This window comes from Juglans regia, chromosome 1, assembly GCF_001411555.2.
Source record: "Juglans regia cultivar Chandler chromosome 1, Walnut 2.0, whole genome shotgun sequence".
Taxonomy (NCBI): domain Eukaryota; kingdom Viridiplantae; phylum Streptophyta; class Magnoliopsida; order Fagales; family Juglandaceae; genus Juglans; species Juglans regia.
This window is the reverse complement of record NC_049901.1, coordinates 33,397,030-33,415,957: the sequence shown is the minus strand read 5'-3', so window position 1 is coordinate 33,415,957 and position 18,928 is coordinate 33,397,030. Positions and strand designations below refer to the sequence as shown.

Sequence of the window (18,928 nt, the reverse complement as noted above, 5' to 3'; positions counted from 1 at the left end):
ATTAGAGAGAAGTCACTATAGCAGTGTATATTTTGCATTCACTGTATGGCTGTTTCTAGTTGATTGTTCTCAACACTCACTTGGGGAGATGTGTGATCTAGATGATGCCACATCATGTGTGCAAAATGGATGCTCCCAATAGTGACTTCTATCTATATTTATTCTTTAACTATCTCAATCAAGGTTTTTCAAATTTTTGTTTGAACTTAAGGTTTCAAGTGAGAGAAATAAAAACACATAAGATAAACTATACCATATTTGTACTCATTTAATACTGCCAGAAAATAAAATAAAAATGTATACGGGTGGCAATAAATATTATAGGACTTACTTTATGTGTTTATCTCTTTCAACTGAGACTCTCAAGTTTGAGTAAGAAATTGAGAGGATCTTTCTCCAAATTATCTTACCAAAGACTCAAAGAGAATTAAATACTCAATTATCATTTATAATATATTAGAACAAATACAAGTATAATTTTCTTGATCATGTATAACTCTTATGTTGTGTTTAGATGGCTGGATTTGGAAAAGGGTTTAAAATTTGAGTCTTTGAAATCTAAATTATTTGCCTCGATCATATTAAAACTTAGATTTAGATTTGGACAAAATTTCAAAATCTTGAATTTCAAATTACACTACATGAAATGAATTTGAAATCATGGCATTGATTTGCAATCCCAAGTCCAAATCATTCTACCCAAACTCAACCTTAAGGTATTCTATCAAGTAAATTTCTTTAATTATTTCTTTTTCTTTTTAATTCAATTGATGAGATCTTGCCACCTTAGCATTTATAACTCATAATAATCTAACTAATCATCCACTATATTGTCAAATTCTCTTCGAGTTGTGAAATCACCTAGGTTGTATATAGATAGAAGAATTTAGATTTGAATTTGAATTTAAACTTGAATTTCAAATTAACCATGCTTTTTAAGATTTTGAAAGGCTTAAAAGCTTTTTCGACCATCATACAAATCCAAATTTTAACGTAGGATCCAAAAAGAGATCTCAATTAATTTAAAGGTCGAAATCCAAATCCTTGGTCTTAGGGTTGGGGAATTAGTATTAAAAAGTGTTTAAATAGTCTTAAAAACTTTTTAATTGAATAATTAAATTGTTTGAGTGTTACATATTAAATCACTTTTAATATCAAATAAGCTAAAAAGTAGGGGTGTGCAAAATTTCGAAAATTTCGACTCCGTCCGACTTCCGCTCCGACTCCGACTCCGACTTCGTCAGAGTCATCGGAATTCGGAGTCGGAATTCGGAGTAGCTCCGAATATCTATTCGGAGTCGGAGTCGGAGTCGGAGCTCCAAGAAGCTCCGATTCCGACTCCGAAATTTTTTTTACTGTACACTTTCGCTCTAGCGAGGTGTCGAGCGCAAGTCGAGCACACGTTGTATTGAACATTGGCTCGAGCGACATGTCGAGCGGAAGTCAAGCGAACCTCTCTGGAAGAGTTCTGCTCGAGCGACAGGTCGAGCGGAAGTCGAGCGAACCTCTTCCAGAGAGGTTCGCTCGAGCGAAAGTCGAGCCCAGGTCGAGCGCACGTCGAGCGCACGTCAAGCTCCGATCTTATGTCGGAGCTCCTATAGGAGGTCGGAGCTCCGACCTCCGATCGGAGTCGGACTCCGACTCCAGTTCGGAGTCGGAGTCGGAGCTCCAATTTGGCTCCGACTCTTGTCGGAGTCGGAGGTCGAAAACGAGCACTCCGACTCCGTCGGAGTCGGAGCCCAGCCCTACTAAAAAGTATGATTGAGAAAAAGCATCAAAATGATGATTTTCCTCAAACGTGTTTTTTCGGATAATGCGAAACGTAATTCAAATTTTAAAAATACTGTCAATGGACAAAAATGCTCATATAACTTTTAGATAATTACAACTTTCAAACTTTCAAGAATATGCTCATGATTTTTAAAAATTTAAATAATCATCATTTCTATCTGAAAAAAATACTTTTTTAATTTGTTTCTGAACAAATGTAACATATTTGAAAGTACTTTAAACATATGGTTACCAAACAGTCAATAACGTTTTAATAGTAAACGTTATTACTGAAGTTATAAGTTATAAGTCCTAAAAGTATAAACTATATTTTCCACCGCAATCTCATGCATGCCTATCTATCCAAACGCAATATCAAGATATTTATAGTATAATTTATATAGACAAGCCATGTTATCTACACTATTGTAGTAAACCTAACGTCTACATACATATCCCATTGGTTGGCAACCCACTTGTTTGGTGACGAGGAATAGAAATGGGCAGCAGATCAGATTGCACTGAAAATTTCTCAATGTTTCTTTCTATAGTTGGAGAGCATCTCATGAGAACCCCTCACGTGTGTTTTCTTAAATATTTTCTTTGTGGGCAAATTCAGAAAAATTAAAAAACATAGTGAAAAAAAGACAGAAAAAAAAGAGTAGTCTTAATTAAGAAGTAGAGTTTTAAGGATATATGGTTGAGACTTTTAGACTGAGGTCGAAAAAGGAAAGGTAGTTGAATGTCCTTCTCTTTAATTTTCTTTTTCCCATTATTATTATTATTATTATTAGCAGCATGAGATAAGAGCAAATGTGTTGATTGGTTGCTGAGAAAAATTCAGAAATTTGGTTGAGAAAATACGAGTTTGGCTCACCAATCTTCACTTCCCAAATTGATTAATTCTGCTCATGTTTCCTTTTCTTTCACCATCTCACTTTATTTTGTTGTATTTATGTTCATTATTGGGTAGTTTAATGTTGGAATTGAGTAATTACCTATCTACTTGGTTGTCGTTAGGACTGGAGACATCATAGTCCACGTTATAAATGGTTGTACCAGGATTATTTTTCCCCTACTCTTTACCATCTTCTTAGCGACCAGTGGAAGCTTTAAGTTTTTTAAGTTTTTTTTTTCCTTTCTTTCTTTCGAAGTACATCTACCTAAAAGAATAGTTGGTTTGGAAAATATATATGAAGTCAATTATTACTAAGATATCTCGGAGATTGTTTATGGGTATATAGAGTACTCCTACATGTATTTATAATTTTGCATATATACGTAAATTACATATTTTAATTTTTTTTTTAAATTCAAATTTTGAATTAAAATTTCCTAATTTTTATCATATTAAAAATTGACACATGGAATAGTAAGATTTTTTTAAATACAGTTAGTGTTTTTTCTATAAGTAATTTTATCAATTTATGTCTGTAATGATATGATTCGGGAGTGATTTATTAGAGAATAATTCTTCTTATCAATTATTATTCATTATACACACACCACATCCTACGAAAAAATAAAGAAAAAGTTATCACTATGGAGTTTAAGAGTAAATACTAAATAGTAATTGATGAATAGCATAACCCTTTATTGAAATCAATAAAAGCACTTGAATCTCATTTGAGTAACGAGTGTTCAAGATCTGTGTAGATAATTTTTTACTCAAAACAATTTTTATATATCACAAAAATCTCATTTATTATCTGAGTTTGTTCAGAAGCTAATCAATTTTGTCACAGAAATTATTTATATTATAACTTATAATATTATCTTCAGATTTTAATGATTGTCCATAGTTTATAACTTCATCTTCATAAAGATTTGTATCGTTTAATAATTTATCATAGTTTTGTATTTGTAAATAAACGAATTCATCAAGCCTAACTCAAATTTAAAGGAGTCGATCTCTGGCAATTTGTGCAGTAACCTTGTTATTTATTACCCTACATAGATCATTACGGAGGCAATTTCATTTTTGTTGAAAATTTGGAATTTTTCTCATCACAAAAATATTGACATAAACGGGATGAAAATGAAGACGAATAACGTAAAACTAAAAGGGTATTGGAATATTTCATCCCTCTAAAATTCTAAATAAATAATAACATGTAAGTGATGTATGATTGTGGTTGGTCAAACTTGATTAGGTAAGCACATTGATTCCTAGAACAATATTACAAGTACCTTTTCTTTTTTTTTTCCCCCTTAAGACACGAGTTTTGGACTTCTTTAACACCAAACAACCTTTGATTTGGCATTGCATGCTCGGTTTAATGTTGATTCTGGTTAAAATAAATAATAAAATTTATCGTTTTTCATCAATTAAGTTTTTTAAATAAGGGATGATTTCACGTGGTATAAGAGTAGAGGTCTTGAATTCAAATCATGACTCTACACTCTATCTCATTTAATTAAATATTCTACGTGTTGAGCCCACTTATTGAGGGATAGTTTGACCTACACGTGAGGGAGAGTGTTGATATATAAAATAAATATAAAGTCTATATCTTCGCATTAATTTAAACATTTAGGATAATTGATGATTTCATATCGGTGATATGAAAGGGGCTATGCTAACAAGATTGTGCACGATGAAATTGACATTTTTGAAGATTTTAAAAATATTTCATTGTAGTGTTATAGTCACAAAGAAATTATATAAAAGTAATTTTACAAATTGATGTAATTTTATGTGGTCTGTTAGATCTATTTTAAAATAAAAATAACCTTACAATTTAACAAACTACATCAAAATATATTATTTTATAGAATTACTTTTGTATAATTTTTTTGTTGGTATGTATTTTCCAAATTAGATTACTCTCTAATCACGTCATGTCCATACTCCATAGCAATTGGTACAAAAAATAATAATAAGAATTAATGCCGTGCATGTTAAGCAAAAGAGTAGGCCAAGACAACCAGAAATCTTGCGTAGGGGAGATGAACGATATAATATATATAACTTCATAAAAAAATATTTAAAGTATTTTGCTTGCGCTTTTTCTACGACCTTCGCCGAAAACTCATTTTTTAGACAACAAATATAAATTGGGAGTCCTAAATACTTTGCTAAGCTACTAAGAGCACTAGTATTGGACTCATCAAATGAGTCTAATCTTCAAAATTTGATGATTTTAGTTTTAAAATCCTGGTATTGGATTCACCATATGCTCAAATGTCAAGCTTTTAGCTACAGTACATTCATCTTCATCTTCAAATTTGAAGACTCACTATTCACACTCTATAACCATTATTTTATTTATTTAAATTATTATTTTCCAATTTTGAGCCACAATATATTTAAGTTAGGAAATAATAATTTAAATATTAAATTAAATTATTAATTAACATATAGTTAGTGTAATTGTCAAATATGAAAAAAATAAATTAAAAATATTATTATTAACGAAATAATATTATATTATTATTTTGATGAATCTAATGGTTAATCCAATGTAGAGTTATGGATAGAAAGGTTTTGGATTTATGAAAAATATGTACTTTTCATCAAATTTTGAAGATAAAAATGATGAATCCAATGCTAATGCTCTAATACATAAAAAATTAGTAATGTGAGCACTGCTTTTTGTTACTCTCCGAGTCTTCGGACCCTTTTCGAAAACTTATTCTGAGATGAGATGAGATAAATTAATATTAAAATTAAAAAGTTGAATAAAATATTGTTATAATATATTTTTTAATATCATTTTTATTTTAAAATTTAAAAAAGTTGAATTATTAATTTTATGTTGTATGAAAATTTAAAAAAATATAATGATAAGATGTAAAATTTTTAAAATTTAAAATTTTAATCTTGAAAACAAATCATCCCTTAAGTTAAAGGAGGACCACCTTAAGTCTATTAGCATCTTTGAAATGGCCTTATTATATTATAAATACACAAGCTTATTGGTTTTAGATGATTACTCCTTGACTTCTCTCGTTTTAATCCTTTTATTACATATTCGTTAAGACTGACTAATGGAGTCCATGCCACATGGTTTATAAGCCATGTCATCACCAATAAATTTTTGTTGTTTGTCACATTAAATAAAAATTAAAAAAAAAACTAAAAACTTGCAAAGAAAAAAATTTAAAAAAAAATAATCTCATTGGCTGGCTTGATCATTTTCTCCTTTTAATCTTATTTTCTATTTTTTAAAAAACTTACACCTTTTTTCTCTTATTTTTGACATTTTTTGTTTTCATTTTTTTTTAATTTAGACTTTTTTCATTTTTTTTTTATTTTTAAAAAATCAAAATTTGTCTTTTTAACTATTGTGACACATGGCATAATCTTATGGCAATGCTGTGGCTTCTAAGCCACGTAGCAAGGACTTCATTAACCAGCCTAACAGATCTTAACAAAATGATTAAAATGTTCAAAATTAAAAACATAAAGATGAAAAAGTTCATTTTTAAGATTCGGAAAGTAATCTATTTAAAGAAAAAACTACAACGACTATTTTAGTAGTTAACCATTAATAATAGAATCTTTCTATACATCAGTCACTATTTTATCATACACTCCACACATTTTTTTAACTTTATGTCACATTCAGCCATTACTTTCAATCTCTCTCTTCCCTCTGTCGCTCTCTCCTCCTTCCTTTCTCTCCCCTTCATCAAGCTCTCCTCAGCCCCTCTCTCTCTCTCTCCTCAAGCTCTTCTCGACCTCTCTTCCAACCTATCTCTCCTCAAGTTTTGTTAAAGGAAATAAAATAAAATCCCGCATATCAAGTATGGTCCGATTGCTGCCAAACAGTGGCTGATCCGAAAATTATTTCTTAATAATATGATTATATGCCCGTGGTGTTTATGAAACATGTCTTGACGCCAAACAAGCCTACTAAACTTTCATAACTCCCATGTGAAATGTTGCTTATTTGCTTGCCTTACCTTCAAATATATTGCAAAGTATATTATTTTCTTCCTCGTTGCTTTGCTCAAACCAGAATCCCATCAAAGTTCAAGAGACATCTCTCATCTATCTTCCTTACTCTCTAACTTCTATTTAAAAATATCAGCCCATATTTACCTTATTGGAGAAGCGGGGAGTTTTGACACAGTATATTCTTCCCTACCCTTCTTCCTTCCTCACCTTTCCTCCAAGGCTTGTATGGTTTTTTTTTGAAAATTTTTTGTTCTTTTTTCATTCTAAAGTGGAATAGACCAATCTACTAGGTTTCAACCTCTTCATAGCAACATGTGCCATCCCAATGAACTTCGAGGCCACCGATCTACAGGGTGAGAGCGACAATGTTGATTAACTTGATTTTAGAAATGCACATGAGCCTCACGCACCATCCTATCTCCATGTCTCCACATGCTAAACACTCCAATGGCTTCTTTGGTTATGGATCTTCTAGATGAATATTCTCAGGTTTCAAAGTGAGGAGCGACAGGTACAAGTGCATCTAACCGATGCATCGCTATCCTAAACATTTTCCTTTAACAAAACACCTACAGTCCAACCTCTCCAGCCAATCCATGTTACAACTTTTCCTAACATTTGGAATTGACATATTGCAGCATGTTGTTTGATAGATGGAAAATGCTGAAGAGACTAATGAAGTGCACCGATGTGCATTTTTGTGATTTTTTTTTTTTTTTAGCACCATCCCTAATAGATATTAGAGGTGTAATCGGTTCAGTCTGAGGGGTTTTGGATCGAAAATTTTGGTCAATCATTTTTTATGGACCAAACCGTTAGCTATCGGTTCATTCAGTCCAATTCAATCCATGAACATTCCTCTCTCTCTTTCTCTCTTTTTAATTAATACAAAAAATTAATTAAATTAGTAAAATTAAAATTAAATTGTCTCTTTAACATTTTATACATGCTTAATGAATATTAAAGATCCGGACCTTCAATCCGGTCAGCTTTCGCGATCCTGAATCAAACAACCTACGGAAGTGGACCACCGAATGTCACGGTATCCAACACATGAGTAAAGTTGAAGTAATCCATTAACTTTCTTCGCAAAAACAAAAAGGGAATGATTATCTTAGCCCTAAGATATGTGGTGGTGAGATTTGAAATTGACGGATGGTGCCAAACATTTTAGCAAGTGAATAATTAATAGATTGGACTGAGCCCAAGTTTTTTTTTGTCTTTCTTCAGGGTTTGTTTGTGAAGGTGCAAACATGTGTTGATGGAAGTCTGGTTCAGAATAGGTTTTTTGCACTTTGTATTGGAATAACTGTTCCTTAAGTTGCTATTGCAAATTCTAACCTACATTTTTCTTTCCTTTCTTTTTCTCTTGTAAGGCATTCATACACTAAGATATAGAAGAATGATTTGCTCACTTTTGATTCTATTTTTCTATTCTCACTTTGTTTTTTTTTTTTATTGACATCAGATGCAAGAAAGCAAAATTTTGAATAATTTTAAGGGTACACAGACTCTCGACAAAGACTTTGATAAACTCTAAAAATTATTTACACCTAAAAAAATTCAAACCTTAAATGGAGAGAGCATATTACTAAAACCAAAGCCCTTGCTACCAAAGCCACCCCCAAAGGTTTTATCCTAAGTTTGGTAACTCTGAGGATTGGTCCTGCAACTATTAGCCTCCCACTTGTATCATTCTTTTTTTCAATTTTTTTTGGTTTTAACAGTCTATAAGGTTGCGTTTGGATATTGAGATGAATTGAAATAAACTGAATTCTTTACGAATAGTAATGAGTGGAGATGATAGAGTGATTTTTGTGAGTCTCACCTAAGATGAGTTTAGATATATTTGGATGTTAAGATGAGTTTAGATATATTTATGAGAAACTGAAAAATGTATGAATCACACCAATGATTGAAAAGTTGTTGTAATGATTGAATATTAATTTATTTAAGTCTTTAAGTAATAAATAATAAAAATCAAACATAAATTTCCTCAATGCATGCAAAATATTTTTTGTGCAAACTTTTTCTTACTCGAAATTTATAAAAAAATTTAAATAATTATCAGTTAAAAGATAACAGTATCTTGCTCACATTTTATTTCAATATTTGTGTATATATTATTTAATAACTACTACAAAAATAATTGCGCGGTAGAAATAAAGAAAGTCACCCACCATTCCATACGACAAAGTCATGGCACGGGAAGGTTGCCTTCGTTACAGACGGTTTGGGAAAGAAGAAGGACGGGAAAGAGAGAGGGAGAGAGAGAGAGAGAGAGGCAGACTTATCATGACGGAAGAAAAAACACAACAAAAAGAGAGAGAAAGTCAGGAACCCCTAGATAATGTCAGTGACGTGTTATATCAAGAAACAGTGTTAAAACCAGCTGAGTTATGTATATTTGTGAATGAATTAAATATTTAGATATTAAGATAAGTTGAATGCATTCAAGGATACAAACCTAATTTCAGTCTTGACTAGTTAACAAGGTTCTTTATAATTCTTCACATTACAATTACTAGGAAAGTGAGAAAAACAAACGAAAAGTGAAAATGTCTTTTTGTTTATCATATGACATCTCAGTCCTGATGCAGTACACACATCACACGATATAAGTACAAGAAAATAAAGCTATGATAGTCTCTAACCTTTTTTTATTTTTTATTTTTGTTTAAACTGTCCATTCTTTCCGATGAAACTACTCACATGCAAAAGAAAGGAGTAATGCTAGAGCTATTGTTGGTGGCTCCCGTTGGTTTTAGTATGTATTTTTTAACGTGCTTTTTTTACAATTACTTTTTATAAAAAATTTTTAATATTTTAAAAAATAAAATAAATTTATAATATTATTAAAAAATACTTCTTTAATCATGAAGTAAAAAAAATTATTAAAAAAATACTTCCTTAATCACGAAATGAAATAAAAAAAATAATTTTTTACTTCCTCATTAATGAAGTATTTTTTAATAATATTATTTTTTTTATTTTTTTTAAATATTTAAAATTGTTAAAAAAATTTATATAAAAATAATTATAAAAAAAAACATATTAAAAAACACATGATAGAGCCAGTAGTGACTCGCAGCGTATTCCAAAGAAAAGTTAGGGGTTGTCTGACAACATAGATGGTTTCTCTCATTTCTTTCAATCTTAAAATTTTTCACTTTATTTTCTTTTTGAATATTACTCAAACATAAAAATTTTTAATTTTTAATTTTTTTTATCTAATTATTAGAATATTGATATTGGCTTAACCAAATGCCAGACAAGTCTAAATTTTGACTAAGGTTTTTTAAAATTAATTGTATTGAACTAGTCAAAACTATATTTGATGATTTACTGTTTATCAACCAAAATAATATTTTATTAAAAAATATTCTCACTTTTCTCACTCACTCCCACGTCTCCTCTCTCCCTTCCTTCTCTTTCTCTTCCTTTATTTTTCATGTTAAATAATTTATTTGGACAATAAAAATTAAATTATTAATTAATATATGGAGTGTATTTGTAAAATATAAAAATAAAAAAAATTATTAAAATATATAATATTATATTATTATTTTGACTTTAGAATGATTAGTCCAATGTAGATTAACCTCTTTAAAAGTTTTGACTTTAGCCAAAGTATGTACTTCTTGGTGATGTATCATCCTCAGCCAATTGTCCTAACTTTCCTATACTCGACAATACTCACGTGCTGGCTGAATAATCAATTCCAGAAAAATAGCTCCCCTCAATGGCAGAATCTATACTATTCATTTATTTTTATTGTTATTTGGAGCAATGCAAAGGTAGGGCATTGCAAAAAAATATGTAATATGGTCCGTCCGTAAGATCCGATCTAACCAGATTCGAAAAAGTGATTTGAAATAGCTTGCGGGTCGAATCCGTTGAAACCGACTACACGTTTTCACAATTGATCTCAAACCCTAATTGCCATCCCTCCCCATTTCTCTCTGTCATCATAACCACTTGCAGTCGATTTAAAGCATGAGTTGGAACATGTTATACGGATTGTTGATCCATTGTTCAACCACAAGGTAAATTCTCAGTTTTATGCCAATTTGGAAAAACAAAACAATACATTTCATCACGGAAAAAAACCAAACCTTATAAACTACACGAACGAACGAAATTAAATTGAAGAAGAAAATCAGAGCTTGCTTGCATCAACTGTGAGGAGCTCGGTCCAAGCATCATCCAAGAATCCCCATAAAACCCATATCGGATGCTTTGCAAAAAATGCCAATTTCATCGCGGGTTCGATGAAAACCACCGTCACTCGCGAGGGCCACGGCTAGAGCCAGTAGGATCTACACAGCGATGTCATCGAACGCAGCTGCAACCATGACGAGCTTTCCCACTCTATTACGGTTGAGGTTAAGGTTTCATTTCGACTGCCCCTATTAGTTACTCTCACTCTCGCTTTCTCTCTGTGTTTGTGTCCTTGCACCTCTTTCAAACTCGATCTCACATTAATTTCGTTTGTATCTCGATCTCTTGAGAATAAAAGTTTTATTACTCATCGAACTTGGGTTGGGTCGGGTCGGGTCAGTCCTAAACACTACTCGGGTCAGTTGGTGCTCACCCTTATGAAAAGGTAAAATAAGTAGAAATTCTATTTGCCCCATTATTTTGATATCTCATGTATCTTAATGTTTTTTGATGCATTTGGTAAGAGAATTCCACTTTCATTACCTCTATGTTCTCATTTTTCCATTAATTTATTTATTCATTTCCATGGAAGGATGCATCAACTCAGACATTCTCAACCAAAGTTAAAAAGCATGCTAACAAAGTGTAAATGTCTGGTTTATTGTAAGAGGAGCGAGCATGCATAAACATCAGTTGTGTAGGATCCATAGCATTAAATACATGACGACATATGCTTGGTGAATTTAGTTGTTTTTTCCTCAAATTATATACAAAAGAGAATAGCATCTCATGACTGGTTAACCACCAAGAATATACGAAAAAACTACAACTACTCTTCCCCATGCCCCACCATATATACTTGCTCCTGAGCAAAAAAAATAAAAAAAACACTAATGGACCACAGAACTCAGAAAGGCCAATTCATGTGGCCAAGAACCAAAACCTACACTTCAAATCAAAACTTTATTCTGGTCAATAGGGGTAAGTAGTCTTATTAATCAATAATGATGATGGAAGATTTTAGATACTGATTTATATAAAGAGAGCATGATCTTGGGGTAGTGATGTCTTTTTGATCACTTGAAGGGTATTTGCTTAAAATGATCCAAGCAAGACAGGCTTTATAACATCACATAAGAATATAGATCTCATCGTTATAATTTTTTATATAAAATATAATAAATAATATAATTTTTTTAAATTTTTAAATAATAATAAATTTAAAAAATAATATTTTAATAATATTTTATTTAACTTATTTCATTTTATCTCATTTCTATATTCAAACCAGCCACTAGGAAATTTTCAGAATTTATTTTTGTTTTTGTTTATTTAATTTTGAATATAGCCTTTCCTTCATATTGTAGAAAGACCGAGAGAGAGAGAGAGAGAGAGAGAGATTGGCAGCCTCTTCTGAGGAGTGAGGACTGCGGACTGCGGACTGCGGAGGACTCAGATTGCCCAAAACTTGGCGCCTCAAAGCTTTTCCCAATCCAAACACCCGACAAAAAACCGAATGCAACTTTTCCCTTCTTTCTTTCTCACCCTTTGTTCACCAGTGCTACCACTTCTATCTCTATGCCTTCCTCATTTACATCTCAACCATCCATGAACACCTTCATCTTCTTCCTCGCCTAGATTAACATAATCAAACCCAAGTTCATTTCTTTCCATCTGGATTTTCGATTTCATCTTCTGGGGTCTTCTTCGTTTTTTTTTGTCGTCGTCTTCTTCTTCTTGTACGTCTGTCATGGATGCGTCGTGTGTGACATCTCCGCTTTGCACGTGGTTGGTCGCTACTTGCATGTCGGTCACGTGCGGCGCAGACCACTCCGCGTGCCCGTCCATGTTCGGTTCCAGCAAGAGACAGAGCAAATGGGCTCGCGGCAGGAGGAGGGTCTTGTCCAAATGCAGCTCCGAACCTCGGACGGGCTCGATTTCCTCCCCGTGTGGATCGAGCATTCAGGGCCTTATGAGCTCCTGCCTCGCTTTCGAACCCTGCCATGAGTACTATAGCTCCAAGGGCCTTTCTTCTTTGGGATTTTACTCTCTTTTCGGATCCAAGAATGTTCATCTGAATCGTAGACAGAGGAGTTTGAATCGACCACCCCATTCCGGTATATTCTTTCTGCGATACCCTTCAAGTTTGAGCCTTTATTGTTGACTTTTTCTTTTATTTATGTATTAAAATTAACTTCGATTACTCTCTTTATATTTATTCAGTAAATTGAAAACCTGGGATTTTGTTAACCTTTGATTCATTTCCCGTTTGATCTTCTTGTTATTTGTTCTGGATTTTCTCAGAATATCTTTATTTTTCCATTTACTTTTTTTTATAAGTAGTTTTTCCATTTGCTTTGTGTAGTGTGGAAATTTGGTTTTGTTCCCGTTTCCTCTGGTTGCACACTGTGAAAAGACTAGAAATGATGGAGGATTTTAATAATTGGGTCTAATATTACGTTGTGTTGGCTGGAAAGTTCACTTCAGTTTCGGTTATGAAGCAGTTTGGCTATTGGAAAATAGGTTCTTCAATATTAGTAACGCAGGAATTCTCTCTCTCTCTCTCGTGAGAACTCACTACCCTAAACGAGGTTCATTTACCAGTTTTGTAACAGTTGAATGGATATATTTGGAGTTATTATTGGTAATCCAGCACAACTTAGGTTGTTTCTTTTTTGATAAGTAATTAGACTTTAATCAAAGGCACAATCCAAGTACAACGTTGGTTGTTTCTAGTTGCACAGTGTAACTATCTTTTTTTTGATATATAAGAAAAGTTTTATTGAGACAAGTAAATAGGCATAGCCCAAGTACATATGAAGTATACAGATGCGGAAACCTAGTTACATGTTAGGAACTAGAAAAAAAAAGGAGGAAATCATGGACACTAGTTCCATTGAATACAATGGCTGAAGCCCAAAGAAATAAGGTGTTGAAAAAGAAACATCTAAGTTCGTCCACTGAGCGTTCCTTATCTTCAAAACACTGCTCTTTCCTCTTGAACCATATACACCACACAAGACCATAAAGGGATCATGTTCCAAATAGTGGCAATTTGAGAGTTACCCCTAAGACCTCTCCAACAAGCGAAAAGATCCACTACCCTCCTAGGCATCGCCTACGCCAATCCAATCCTATTAAAGACCTCACACCATAACACCCTTGCCATCTCACAATGAAGTAACAAATGATCCACTGATTCGACACATTTTTTTACACATGTAGCACTAGTCCATAACAGTTAGTCCATGCTTCCTAAGATTGTACAAGGTCAGAATTTTCCCAAGAGAAGCTGTCCAACTAAAGAAAGCAACCTTACTTCTCCATATACACTTCCAAGGAAAAGAGTGCACTACATTCGGACTAGACAGCAGCTTGTACATAGAGCGAACAGTGAACTTCTTATTTATGGTATCAATCCAAACCATCTAATATTTTCACACACTCCCACACCATGTTTACCTCTAACCTCATTAGAGCACCAACACCCCCAAGCACTCCCATATTTGGAATCAATCACAACCCTCCACGAAGTCTCACTTTCTTGACGATACCTCCATAACCACTACCCTAAAAGGAATTTATTGAAGGTCCTCAACTCCACACGACAGTGGAGAAAAAATCTTATCCTAACTAAAACCAGATGGAACATGGCTTCCTCCCCAATACCTCCTATAAGAAATCTCAAAACATCTTTACATTCCTATTAGCCACGCCAACTGGTAGAGGAAATAATGAGAGAAAATATGTAGGGGGATTAGAAAGAGTGCTTTTAACTAAGGTGATTCTTTCCCCTTTTGACAAGTACAACCTCTTCTATGTCGCCAGCCTTCTCTCTACCTTCTCAATCACCCCATCCCAAATTGCTCTTGCCTTAAAGACAGCCCCCAAAGGGAGACCAAGATATCTTATTGGCAGTGAAGAAACCTAACAATCGGGTTTGGTCCCGATTGGATAGATTCCTGGTATCACCTTCGTGGGAGGCTCACTTTCCTGAGGTGTATCATGTGAGACGTTCAAGGATTTGCATGTTGTGAAGTAATCCCTCAGTTTTTTCATCTAATAGTCTGAAGAAAATTAAACTCAGGTGGTTTCTTGTCATAATACATTCACGAAATGGAAGTTCTAGCTGCGAAGTACAAAACATTTTGACTCTTCATTCTTCAATTGATAGTATAATGCTTCTCCCTCTCTCTGGTGAATGCCTTGGTTACTTGACTTAGGTGCACTAGTCCTGATTGTTATATCATCAGCCTTACTGGCATATTCCCACTTTCTCTGGTCAGTGAGATGAATGTTGCAGGCTTGCAGCAGTCCTGTCAATTCAAACCTAATGCTGATATTTGTTCTTTGATTATGGACTAAGTTCCATATTCAAGCCAATCTTGGTAGTCATAATCATAGGCTTCACTTAATCAGGTGTTAAAATTATGTTGTTTTGATGCACGAGTCTTATTTGATAAAGCTTTAAATTTATAAAGTTGTGATGATGTAATAACTACATACACGTGCCACCTCTGCTGAATTTATTAATACTCTAGGGGAAGCCATGGCTGTAGCTGTGCAACCTGCAAAGGAAGTTGCAACAAGAAATAAACCTCTCACAAAGCAAAGGCGAGTGGTTGTGACAGGGATGGGTGTGGTGACCCCACTTGGTCATGAACCAGATGTCTTCTACAATAATTTGCTTGAGGGTGTCAGTGGTATAAGTGAGATTGAGGCTTTTGATTGTGCCCAATTTCCAACGGTAAACCATATTTCAGCTATCTCTTCATCTGGTGCTCACTTTTCACCCTGTGCTTAATATTATTTCTTTCCCTAGAGAATTGCTGGAGAGATCAAGTCTTTTTCTACTGATGGATGGGTTGTGCCCAAACTTTCCAAGAGGATGGACAAATTCATGCTTTACTTGCTTACTGCTGGCAAAAAAGCCTTGGCAGATGGTGGAATTACAGAAGATGTAATGAATGATTTAGATAAAGCAAAATGTGGAGTTTTGATTGGCTCGGCAATGGGTGGAATGAAGGTAACATCATTCCTCAGCACAAGATATCATTAGAATTAACAAGGTTGAACATATTAAAATTGGTAAGAACTTTCAGTTGCTAATATTCAATTTGATAGGAAGTGCATTCTGAGAGCTGTAAGTTGTAGTCACATCTGCTTAGTGTTGGTATAGCACGCTTAAGCGCACAGCACAAGAGTCAAGGGCAAAGCACTTCACATACCAAAAGCAAAGTGCACTTACAAAAGCACGCTTTTTGGCACTTTTTGTGTGAGCTTAAAGTGCAGAAAAGCACACTTTTGTTAAGTTCGTTTTTTTAGAAAAATTTATAAAAATCAGTTCAAGACCCATAAAATGATGTAATAAAATATTCTTAAATATTAAGCTGGTATTGAAGATCATTTACGTACCATGGTGCCACATTGGCTCAAGTGATGTATATGCTTTGAACCCAATATATTAAGTCCAAGTTGGCTTTCTGGATGGGTTGATGTTTGATTGCTTATGTTAGCATAGAAGTCAATAGCTACATAATTCTTGAACTGTTTTAGTCTTGGACTTTTGGATATATTTTGATTGAATCATGTAATTTATTTTATTATGGCTATCAAATTCGTAGATGTGTATATTTAGCAGAGCATAAGAGAATTATATAAAACGTTATGTTTAAATTTTGTAATTAGTTTATTACTTGATTTTTATATTGCATAATACTCTAATAAATTGAGTTAATAGGCTAAATATAATACCATTTTGCTTTTTAAAGTTTTTTTTTTTCCATTTTATGGATTTTTTTGTTATTATTTATCATTTTTAAAAATGTGAGCTTTTCAGGCGGCCCTTGTGCTTATCGCTTAGGCTCTAGACAACATTTGGCGCTCATGTGTGCCAGTGCTAGCGATTTCACAAACACTACATCTGCTACCTATATGGTTTCCTACTAAAGTGGAACTTTTAATTTATCTGAAACCATGAGCCTACATGAGAAAGCAGATTGATTCTGCAATTTAGCATATTAATTCTGTAGTCTGGCATATTGATTGCTTACTCCTTTTAGGTGTCCTTTGTATTTTGAACAGGTTTTTAATGATGCAATTGAAGCTTTAAGAGTTTCATACAAGAAGATGAATCCTTTCTGCGTACCTTTTGCAACTACAAATATGGGTTCTGCCATGCTTGCAATGGATCTGGTCAACTTAATATTTTTTCAAATTTGTGATATGCCCTGATGAGAGCTGCAGTTATGGAGTTGACCTTCTAACAGCTCATTACTTAAAAAATTGCAGGGATGGATGGGCCCAAACTATTCTATCTCTACTGCTTGTGCTACAAGCAACTTTTGTATATTGAATGCAGCAAACCATATAACTAGAGGTGAAGCTGTAAGTGTCTTGCATTCAACACTCCCTCTACCACAGAAGTGTGCAAGTCTCTCATATTATTTAGTCTCTTGTTTGTATTTTTCTGTCAAATGATTTGTTTGTAAGGTCCAACCTTGAAAAGAAAAACTAATAATAAAATAAGTCTAAATATAAGCTGCAATCCAACATTGTAATGCAGGATGTGATGCTTTGTGGTGGCTCAGACGCGGCAATCATACCTATTGGTATCTCCTGTGTACTTTCCCTATTTTAAATTTATCTCAGAATATGCCAACTTTTAATGTCATGTAGTTTACATAACATGTCTTCTACTCGTTACTGCAGGCTTGGGAGGTTTTGTAGCTTGCAGAGCACTTTCCCAGAGGAACACTGATCCTACAAAAGCTTCACGCCCTTGGGATATTGTATGTTACCAACAATCCTATTGGTTCCGTGTCTTCATTTTCTCCCTTTTTTCATTGCTTACTTCTGTGGAATTTTATAAAATATTGTTTGAAGCGTGAAATACTTAATGATTATAAGAATACATGCGGAACTCTCCCTTATTTTAAAAGTGACTAAATTTCAAGCGATTCCTTCAAACTACCATATTCTATTATATATTGTGGTGATTTCTGTGATTGATGTTTGAGGAAAGATACTAGAGATGGCAATTATTGTCTGTTTTACTTGGTATACTTGTGTATTACTTAACACTGATTTTTGTGTCATCAAACAGAATCGTGATGGATTTGTTATGGGGGAAGGAGCTGGGGTTTTGCTCCTTGAAGAATTAGAGCATGCTAAGGTTTTCTCATTCTAACTCAAAATGGCCATGTCCAACATGCATGTAGGCAGTTCCTTTTAGCCAGTGAGCTCTTCTTAGGGCCTCATTCTCTTTCAGATTATCGGCCATTATCTCCCTTGATCCCCTTTCGGTGGCATTTCTTCTGTCTCTCAAATTCCTTCTAGTTTAAAAAATCAGTCATTCATTTGCATTTATCCAATTGGTATTCATGTCCGAGAGTGAATCATGAGATAACTTTTCATTGCACCATCCTCAACTAGTACTGCCTGTGATCTTTTTGTTTTTTGATAATTAAAAAAAAGTCATCTCATGATTCACTCTCTTGAAATGAATACCAATTGGAAAAATGCAAATGAACTGAGCTGAACTTGCTAATTCTATATTTTCTCACTCACTTAAGACTAATAAAGCCCAATCCTTTCCTAGTATAACATGTGATCAGGTTTTTCCTCTGGGTAATAATCCTATTGGCTAATTTCTACTTTTACAGAGAAGAGGTGCAAATATCTATGCCGAATTTCTAGGTGGAAGCTTCACTTGTGATGCTTATCACATGACTGAGCCACACCCTGATGGTAATGCACCTTCTCTTTGGTTCTTATTATGAAACCCGTAAAACTGTTGTGTTGCTTTCATAATTCTCTTGTAATGGACATATCCTTCACCAACTCTTCTTTAGTTCTTTGGTTTCATAATATTTTTCAATCTTATTTATATGATGCTTCTCCTATATGATATTGTTTTTTTTGTCTTATCTCAACTCCTGTAATTTTTTTTTGACAAGTAAGAAAGACACTTTTATTCATCGAATGAAATAGGCGAAACCCATGTACACAGGAAGTATATAAACACTTATGTAAATTGAGTTGCAGTGCATCAATTATTTTTTTTTATCGGTTGCAGTGAATCAATTATAATCA

At 33.5% G+C, this 18,928-nt stretch overlaps 1 protein-coding gene across 1 annotated transcript; it reads left to right on the top strand.

Annotated features, from left to right (window-relative positions):
* The first annotated feature begins 12,203 nt into the window (after positions 1-12,203).
* On the top strand, positions 12,204-18,615 carry LOC118348721 (3-oxoacyl-[acyl-carrier-protein] synthase II, chloroplastic-like). The gene is made up of 9 exons (XM_035690916.1): positions 12,204-12,951; positions 15,376-15,581; positions 15,657-15,860; positions 16,919-17,029; positions 17,126-17,221; positions 17,400-17,445; positions 17,546-17,625; positions 17,940-18,008; positions 18,499-18,615. The coding sequence occupies exons 1-9, from the start codon at positions 12,585-12,587 to the stop codon at positions 18,613-18,615; spliced, it is 1,296 nt and encodes a 431-aa protein (XP_035546809.1). The 5' UTR covers positions 12,204-12,584.
* Positions 18,616-18,928: the final 313 nt, after the last annotated feature.